A 9824-nucleotide genomic window follows, 5' to 3' on the forward strand; every position below is an offset into this window, starting at 1 on the left:
TTTTACATTCGAAAAGCAAATTAAATTTTGTTTAAACTATTCCCGGCCCTTTTTATAAATTGTTAGACTAACAAAAATATTGAAATTATAAATTAGTATTGCCATCATGCGGTAAACAACCTTTTTTTTGTTGAAGAAGCTGCAAATTTTCTTTAATTGCCATTGAGCTCTACTTACCAATGCCGTTAAAATCTCTTTCGCTAACATTGATCCTCATTGTATCTTTCAGCGGTTTACCCCGGAAAGGAATTCCCGGAGTACCGGGAGCTACTGAACTGGAAGCAGCGCTCCAAAGGTTGACGCCGGGCGCCGTGTTGGCTCGAAGAGCCAACCTCCAAATGGGCTCCGCATATGGAGGATATGAAGGAGGAGACTCCTTTTTGCCCTTCGGATGCCGCACTCCCGACAGTCTGATGTCTACCGGTTCTGGCAACTACTACGGCGGCGGATGGAAGCTGCCTGAAAAACTACAAATTGTTAAGCCTATGGAGGGATCGCAGACGCTACACCATTGGTCGCAGCTGGCGCAGCCTACATTTGGAGGTTTGTTGGATGAGAGGCCTGGCGTGAAAATAAGGTAGGATTTTTCAACATGAATAACCCGCAGGAATTTTAACTGAAGGTAACTACTGTTTGTTGCAGAGGCGGCAAGGAGCTGGAGGATATAGGCCTGGAAACTTATGGCTTAAGCGACTTGGAAGAAGATGAAGAGTACAGCAATCCAGGCAAACTCTTTGATGGGTCGGTTCACACTTACACCTACACAACTAGCACAGTGCTGCATCCGGATGATGGCACTTTTGTAACGCCCAGCAATATGGGCAGTCGAATCGCCTCCGTTTGCAGCAGTATACAGAACTCGCCTCCTCAAACCCCGATGGCTTTGAGCAGACGGAATTCTTGCAGCACCTTCTCGACTACTGTGGGATTGGCCAAGATGCTTAATGAACGAGGTAAGCAATTTCCTTTTCAGATCTGGCAATTAAAACTTATATGTGGGTTCTAATATTTCAGGCATCAAGGCTGTAACTCCGTCAGCCCTAAATACTCCTAGTGGAACCAACAGCTTCACTCCGACTGCGACTCCTCACAACAGTCCAGATGGAAGCCCTCTGAGCACCAGGTCGAACTCTCCTGAGCCCTATGAGGCATTCAGTTTGCCTCAGCTTCTCCTCAGCTCGGTACCGCAGTTCCTCAGAGACACTGTAGGCGCTGGCGCCTACAAAAAAACTACCTTCAGCAAGTCGAAGCGGAGGCCCAACCGACCGGAGAAACAAGAGGTAATGGATAACTTTCCTCTCTTAAAGATTGCCATATTTGAGTCTGTGTTTGAAGTGTGATTTCTACGTTTTACTAGACTGATCTGACTTAGTTTTTATGTGCCTGTTTTAAGTGGAGATTCTCTGAGGTCACGGTGTTTTTTTATCAATCCTGTAATTCGGTGCTTATCGCAATAAATACTTGTTTCATTTGAAGCGCCGTGTTTCATTTTCCAAATCAGCACAATATTTAAATATTCATTAAGCTGTTTGTATGAAAGGTCAACAACGCGGGTGAATAAACGAATGAACCTCGCACTTCAATAACCAGATGGCTTTTGTAGTTGAACAGGCGTACCAATTTATTTTTGCTGAAATCGGTTTTTTGTGTTAAAATGGATTTTTTGTCTTTTTCAGAGTATAGTGGGGAAAATCGAAAAAATCGGAATCAGCAATCTAATGGCAGGCCCCGGAACTCTCGGCTTACCTGGCGGATTGTATTCGCGCTCCTCACTAACTAGTCCAATGGCGCAATTAACCTGCCTATTTCCTAGTCACAGCAGAGAAGACCTAAGAACCGTGAGCGAAAAGGCTGAACCTAGTATTGACCAATTAACTGCACCAGGTAAGTTTCCAGTCTCGTTCAACTTTAATTACGATGCCGGTTCGATTAGTAAACTAGTCACTGTCTTTTCCTTAATTAAAAATTGAATCAAAACGAATGACATCTGACTGAGTCAATCTCGTGACAACGCACATCACTCAAAACAATCCCAGTTCGAAAATGTGGCCCATTTTCCTCTACATGACCAAGGATGAATGTCTTCGAGGTCTGAGGCAGCTGGAACTGGACGCTTATTCGTTGTTGGTTTCGGCCTTGCGAGCTGAAGGCCCACTCACTGCCGATAAGCGAAATCTTCTGCGAGATGCGTGCAAAGTGCTGAATATCAATACGGATCGACACAAATGCGAAGTGAGAAGAGCCGTGAACGATGAAAAGCTCAACACTATTGCCTATCAGGTAAATGGGCTTGATGTTTCCAATGAGGATTGGTGCCAGGAAGGGCGGCGAGTGATGCCAATGTTGCAGCGAATTTCGCCTCATACTTTGCACCCGATGCTTACTGAAGACGCGCGCAAATATCTAGACGACCAACCAGGATCAGAAGATTCTGGAAATAACCTGGATATGTTGGAGAAACCCCCGATTAATTCCTCCAGGGTTTTAAGAAGTTGCGACGCTTTAGAACCCGATAAGCCCTACTCGGCCAAAAGGGTTCCCAACCAAAACCACAAGTTAATGGTGGTTTCCAACGTGGACGCCACTCCAACCAGCGGCATATTGCATAAAACCTTATCAGTGCCCATTAGCAAAATCACCAGGTTAAACTTGGACAAATTCAAGATTGTCCCAAGCTCGTTCCCTTCGGCCTTGCAAGTTTCCACCGTTTCCAACGATGGCAAGAATTTCATAAGCAGGACAGCAAAACGAATCATTCCGCTCTCCCAACTGCAGATGCTGAACCACAAGTTCAGCTCCAAGGGCGGCATCAAAGTGCTGCCAATAAGCGGCAAAATTCTGGGCAAAAACATCACAATGGCCCGGATCACAAACCGAAAGGTTCCGGCGCTTTCCAAAATCAAAGTTGAGAACATCGAGTTTTTACATGAGATTGATGCTGAAATGGAGCAACCAAGCAATGAACCGAAAGAAGCTGCGATGGAGGATGTTAATGAATCTACAAGCAATGAGGAGATCGTGGTAGATGAGGTGGATGTCGTTCAGTGTGATGAAATTAGTGATAGTAAAAAACTGAAAAGTGAGCTGGCAGAGCCGGATTTAGAGCAGAAGCTAGTGGTTAAGGAATAAATTGAATTGCTTTAGGGAGATGGTTGTAGTCGCAATGGAATAAAATATTTTATTTCAATTAACACAAGACCAGCGGTTTGAATTACGTTTTCTGTAGGTTTTACTTGAATTCATGAAAACCACGTATAAGTGAACTAAAATAGTAGAAAAACGAGATCACTTGGAAGATCACAAGTAATATATTATTTATTAGCATCAATGGCTCATAACAAATAATTCCCAACAAGCAATACAAAATCATTAGTCTAAGCTGTTACAGTTTTTAGTATAAAATTCAACCAAGCCCTTATGTAAAACAATAGTCAAGGAACGAGAAAAAACTAATATAAAAATGCATATTTTATGAAAGAAATCATCATCCTGGTTTTGGTTTTCCGCTGTGTAAACCTTTGTTCACATTTGTATGACCTAAGTGATTCGTCAAATACAAGCTTTTTTAGTCATACGACTTAGAACCAACAGGTCCTTTCTATTCAGAACAGATTCGAAACCGGTGAAATCTAGGGAAACTTGCGAGTGGCATGACCAAAAAAAATTCTGTACTGACAACCGGTGAAGTTTCGCTTTCAAAATATAAAATGTTGCTGTTTGTTGCAGTTACAAAACCAAAGTCTCAGCTAGGAATACCTGGTAAACCCGGCACGGGCGTGCTGAATCGTCGGTTGGAACAACTGAATGCTCGCAAGCAGCGAAGACAAGCAGGTTCGGGTCAAACTAGGCCCGATTTGGGAACAGTTTCAACTCGAAAAAGTCCCGAACCTGAACAGCCCCAATCGCACACCTCTACATTAGGCACCCTTAGTAGTCTGTTGTTTGGTCGGAAAGGAGGGTTGTTCTAATATGGTGATCAATAGTGAAATGTTGGCAATCGAGACACATACCATTGATGCAGCTGTTTAAAGGAAAATATATACGTTTAGTATTTAGGGAGAATGTGATGCCATAATGTGTTTTCTTGAATTGCCGATTTTTCGAGTTTTGTGATATTAGGCGAATGGCGCTAGCTTTGATTGAAAATTTGCAAAGAGTCGCTATCTCCTTAGCTATGCTCCCTCTTTTATTCATCAAGGAAATAAAAGGCGCGTGACGCATCTCAATTGCCACATAAAACTTATCAATAGTGGGTCATTATTTAAAAAATCAACACTTGTTAAAAGTGAAAGTCTGCCCTAATTGCAAACAGAATGCGGAGTTAGCGCCTGGAATTCTTCCAATTATAAAATAGCTAAAGCTCAAACTATTTAATAGTTTCCTATTTTATTTTGCACTAATTCTGTTTTTATGTTGCGTAACTGAAATGAAAATCCATAGTTTATAAGTCCTCAAAAATAGTTTTAAAAAAATTGTATTCTACTAGCCGTTTATTTTGTTCATTGTCCCATTTGTGTTATTTTACCAAAAGTTTTGCGTAATTTCCGGGTGATTGTGTCGATCTGATGAAACAGTTTAGCAGTGTTTTATTTGATATGAATAAAGCACAAAATGTCTAATGTTTGGTGCTCTTAGAGTAAGTAGGTTGTATATAGGTTGTGTAAATACATAGTTGAGAAGAAACGAATATTTGAATCATTCTGTGCAACGACAGTTACATATAGAATCATTCAAATATAGTTTACATGCTATTAGAGTTGCTTAGCTGAATTTTGACTTGCGACATTTATAGTTAGTCTTACTATAGAGAACTTTGTATATTAGAAATTTACTTAATGTGAACTTGCATTAGTCAAATATCGATTTAGTATGTATTCTAAGTATTTTAATATTTAAAAGTTTCGTTGCCTGTTGAATATACCGTTGAAAATTCATTCAGTTTGCCTTTTTTATGCCCTCACAGTTAAAAATCGTAAAAAAGCTCACCTTCTGCGGGGTGGATGACACAGCAAAATCTGAAACAAAAAAATGATTTATTTTAATCAATTAATGTCAAAACTAAGAAAAAAACCAACTGATTCCATGTTCGTTAATTCTCAACTTTTCATCAATACATTTGCATCGAAAGCCAAAGATCGCTTCAAGTGAATTAATTTAAAAATGAGACATCACACAAACCCGAACAATAAACTGGCCATTATTATTGTGACAAGGCATGTAAAAATATGCAAACAAAAACATCGCTTGGATAATTTACAGCGGAACGCAAAAAGCGTCTTCGTGTAGGTAGGAACTCCTGCGGATGCATCAGGATGACTTATGCGCCGAACGCTCTCATCATGGGCGAGTTGGACTGAAACAAAAGGAACACAACGACCAGAGAACCACTTGTGTTTGGTTAGTCGGATTCGGAATAATGGGCTCAAAAAAGAGCGCAGAGCAAATATTTTTTGGGCGAGGACTGTTTGGTCAAACGACTCGTTTTATTGCATTTCGAGCTTCGCGGAATTAGCGTCTAATGCTGATTGCTTAAATTGTTCAGGTTTTTTTCTTTCCAGTCAAAGCAACCAGCTACTGTTAATGTCTGAGATGTTCAACCTGTGTGGTTTCAACTATTCAAATAATATTAAGGATAGAGAAAAGTCGTGTCGTGTTCTTGTATACACATTTTTTGTGCTTTTCTCTTTTTATGCATTTTTCAATTGGGATTAAGCAATTTGATTGGGTCCGCACACGTTTCGGAGATAGTTTTAATAATTATGGCGACCTTAATATTATTTCCATGTATTTTTTTATTATACTAGTCATTTTTTCAAGTTTGTTTCTCTCTTTCAAAATAACCCAGATTTGTTCTCTAATCACTGTGTCCAACGATTTCTTTAGGGCTTTAGGAGTTAGTTTGCTTCCCTTTCTTTCTGGTTTTACAAAAAATGCCTTCGATTGTTCCTTGATACTTTGCCTAATATGTTTTCTTCAATTTTCCTCTATAGTTATTACCGTGCCACGGTTGTGTTTGTTTCAAAATACAATATTACTATAGTACTAGTATTAAATCAAGAAAATTTGTTATTTTCTTTTTTAAATGTTTTTTATTAACCTCCTCCCACTTTGTCTTTAAAGCGTTTGCTTGCCTACATTTTCTTAGTATGCTATACAACCGCTCTTGCATGTTTTTGTTTCGTTTCTCCATTTTCTCTCAAAACCTTTCCTTTCACTTTCATTTGCTTTATACGTTTGTGGCCTTTTCTATGGCATAGCGTTTTTTCACACTATTTGAGTGCAATCAAATAAAGAAGTGTATTGAAAAAAGGAGATACCAAACAGAAATCCACAACATTTTAAAGTAAATCAAAATGCAAGGAAAAAATGTTGAAGCAATTGTAACAGAAGTTGGACAGAGTTTCGGGTGATAAATACTACAGAACGTATTCTAAAATATGCCTTAACGACAATAAACGAGATCATATTTTATAAAAACTACACCAGCGCCAATTTTTGTTTCAAACGATTCTTAATGCAGAAATCAAAAGATTCAAAGTCTTTTAGGGCAAAGAAATGAATTTGAATCACCTTTGAATATCAATGAAATGTGCACTTTGGCTGGTCTTTCTTCTGATCTCAATAAAATCAGGATAGATAAATATTTTTTTAAATATCCATCCATAGTAAGCGCTTGATGGCCGCAGGATGTTTATCTACGTTTTATAGCCGAATGCACCAATTTTCTTTCAACTTATACACAACACATTATTGACGAATGGATAAATAATCGGATCCTTAAACTGTTAAGAACCTTTCTGTATCTTTCAACCAGCTGTAGGGTGCAAAGGCCTAAATCAATCGCCCTCAATTAAGATGAAACTACCCCAATGATATGTAGGGGTTGTTTTTGCGTAAATTCCTAACCGTTCTCGCGTGATTTCATCATCATTTCAAGCAGATTTTTTGCGAAGAATTCACCTACGCCAGTATTTCTTCTGGTTGACCAATAGGGGAAGACAAAATCGGTTTTAGATTTATCGGATTTGTTGATTTTTTCCTTGATCAGTTTTCACACTTTTTATATATTTTTAGCTTGTTAAATCTTCTCATATTTAGACTGTATTTATATATTTGGGGATTTTGTCAGCATTTTCAATTTTTTTCTTAAGTCTTCTTGCAGTGTTGTTACTTCGTAGTTTGTATGATTTTATCGGATTTTTAATGTGGCCTCCCTAGTTTCTACCTGATCGATCCTACCGGGAAGTATTGGATTTATGTTTAGAATATCAACTAGCTTAGAAAGTCGCAAGAAAAAAACGACTCCGATCCACAACAGTTGGAAATTGACGTGAAATGATGTAAAGTTGCACTTAAAACCGAACAGATTGTATTCTGCAGACCACATAACCAGCAACGGTCCATCCATCTAACGAGCAAGAAAAACAAGCTTTTACCAGCTCAAATAAAAACTACTTCGGTTCCATAATATTTGTAAATCGCACTTGTTGGAGAGGTGCATTCTGATTCCGAAGCCATTAACTGTTGTGTTTGCCCACAAATTAGGACTGATTCAAAGTGGTTACCAGCCCGATCTTAATGGACCCCATTGTGACTTAGTGTTTAAATATTTAGGCATTAGAGAGAAGGTGATTTTCACAGTCGGATGCAAGCTATCAGATCGACGGAAATGTATCTCAATTAAACATTCCGAATCAGCCGATTCGAAACATCAATTTAATGGAAAAAGAATGTTGTCCAGTTGTTTTGCATATTTCTGCCGATAAATTTCGGTACCTGCTGCTGGCTGGTAATCGGTGCAGGGGTTCCTCTTCATATCGGACAGGCTCCTAAATTACATTTGATAACTGGAATTATGAAATGTTCGGTTTGTCTTCGCCAATAAATTCGCATCGTTACAGCAGACGGCGATTTTGTCATTATTATCTACAGGGTGGTTCAACACTGACGCATTCCAGTGGGGGGCTGATAGATTTACCATTAAGTTTGCAACTACTGTTTAAGTGAGTCCAGTTTGCCCACAATTTTAGCCATTCTGCTTAAGCAGTTCGCATTAAGTCCTTGAGCTTAAGACCCGAGAGGATTGAAAGTTTCATTTTTCGCACCCAACCTGCAGTAAATCCCCTTTCCATGTGTAATACCACAATTTCACACGAATTCCTCTAGTTAAAGAGAAACATTACAATACAATAAGACTTAAGGTGTTCCAAAGATAAGTGCGGAATTAGACCCGTTGAACTTTTCTCCGGCAGAGATTAAGTCACTTTCTACTCATAAATCCAATAGTTTTGATATCATAATGCTAATGCCAAGTAATACCTGTGGGAACCTTTAAGAAGGCCTGCCTGCTGCTTGATGGTCATCGGTAAACAATTAATTATCCAGATGTGCAACTCTGCCTCGTCCGAACTTTCCGACCAGTGTTTAATCGAGAAAATCCATTAGGGACGGTCTCAAACTGCACTATCCTGAAACAAAAATGCGTTCTGAAGCTTCAACAGTATTCAAAATTGCGTTATTTTTTACATAAAAACACTTTTCAAAGGCACTCTTTTGATTAGTTTCCCCGAACAAATTAAGCCAACATTAATTAACATTTGCTGTTGATGTTGCGACCAGCAAAAAAACCATCACCTATCAAACATTGATTAACTCCACGTCTTTGAGTGATCAAGCTGAAATCAAAGTCTGCCCTTCTTGGGGACGATTGATTGTTTACTTTAAAAATCGCCCGACAATCAAATCAATTAAGGCCTAAAAGCATTATAAAAGATGAAGGTACCGGGGGCCCAGTGTGTTTTAGCTTTATCGCATGACTCGATAAAAAAGAGATATATTGATGAGTTTGTGTTCCCTCGTAGCCCATGGTAATTATAAACATCTCTCGGCCTCGGTGGGGAACCAGCAACAGTCGACGGCTAAGAAGGAATGGTACCAGTGGCGTCGAACAATGGGTTCTCGTATCAGATATTCTGCCAATTTCAATCGCTGGGGTTAGTTTAATTTCGATTTAAACAAACCACTGTTGCGCTACTACTAATACTTTCTGGACTTTCTTTTATGACTTGAAAAAACAATATATAATAATGATACAAAAAGTAAGGAATTATGGGGATGCAATCATGAGCCAAGCTCCTCCTTGGATGTGCTTTTAGTAGCAACACTCCGAGCTGGAAGAACTTCGAACCACGAAAAAATCTCTATGAATGAATCTATTAGATAAATAACTGAAAATGAGAGATAAAAACGAAACTCCGACAATGAAAGCCTGTGTTATGCACACGAACTTATGCGATGGCTCTTGGCGAGTGGCGCTCTGGGTTTTCTAGACTTTGGAGTGCCGCTGTCTATTTGCTGATAATCAATGGGTTTGGCACTGGACATAGATAAAGAGCACCATACACCATAGTAAGTTACTATTCACAGGGTGATTCAAAATTAGCCAAACTTGTCCAAGAAGAACGGTAATTATGCATAGCATCAATCAACCAACTGCATTGATCAGAAGGCTCTGAAAAATCCAAAAGTGCTCAGAATTGAACGAAATTCGGCTAGTACGAAACTCAACGAGGTTTCTTAAATAATTTAAAGTTTGAGAGGTTTACATGTGAGTGTGTCGATGTTTACGGTGCCTATTTTGCAAGCTCATACTCAAACGACTATGAAAACTCAGAAAGTGCTCGAATTTCAGCGAAATTTTGTCGCTTTAGAACTTGACGCACTTGATTAGCGTGCTGAAAATTTCAAATGTCTACTACTTTTGGTGTTTACAGTGCGCAGTTTACAAGTACCTAATCAGAAGGTTCTGAAAAATCAGAAAATAA

At 39.1% G+C, this 9824-nt stretch overlaps 1 protein-coding gene and 1 long non-coding RNA gene across 5 annotated transcripts in view; one reads left to right on the forward strand and one right to left on the reverse strand.

The window, feature by feature from the left end:
• Positions 1-4934, forward strand: part of LOC109545421 (trafficking kinesin-binding protein milt) — a 20339-nt gene extending 15405 nt beyond the window's left edge. For all 4 annotated transcript variants that reach the window (XM_019916097.2, XM_019916095.2, XM_019916098.2 and 1 more), the window contains 5 exons: positions 230-577; positions 643-953; positions 1015-1280; positions 1677-1884; positions 3727-4934. In XM_019916097.2, the coding sequence (XP_019771656.2) occupies positions 230-577; positions 643-953; positions 1015-1280; positions 1677-1884; positions 3727-3968 (1375 nt within the window). In that variant the 3' untranslated portion in view covers positions 3969-4934. The remainder of the gene's footprint in view (positions 1-229; positions 578-642; positions 954-1014; positions 1281-1676; positions 1885-3726) is intronic.
• Positions 4767-9824, reverse strand: part of LOC109545427 — a 20105-nt gene continuing 15047 nt past the window's right edge. Inside the window, exons 2-3 of the long non-coding RNA XR_002172668.2 lie at positions 8320-8468; positions 4767-5015 (exon numbers count right to left, since the gene is read on the reverse strand). This is a non-coding gene — a long non-coding RNA (uncharacterized LOC109545427). The remainder of the gene's footprint in view (positions 5016-8319; positions 8469-9824) is intronic.

The sequence above is a fragment of the Dendroctonus ponderosae genome, unplaced genomic scaffold (assembly GCF_020466585.1).
Source record: "Dendroctonus ponderosae isolate FM_Combo_2020 unplaced genomic scaffold, Dpon_F_20191213v2 Dpon_F_20191213_5, whole genome shotgun sequence".
Classification (NCBI taxonomy): Eukaryota; Metazoa; Arthropoda; class Insecta; order Coleoptera; family Curculionidae; genus Dendroctonus; species Dendroctonus ponderosae.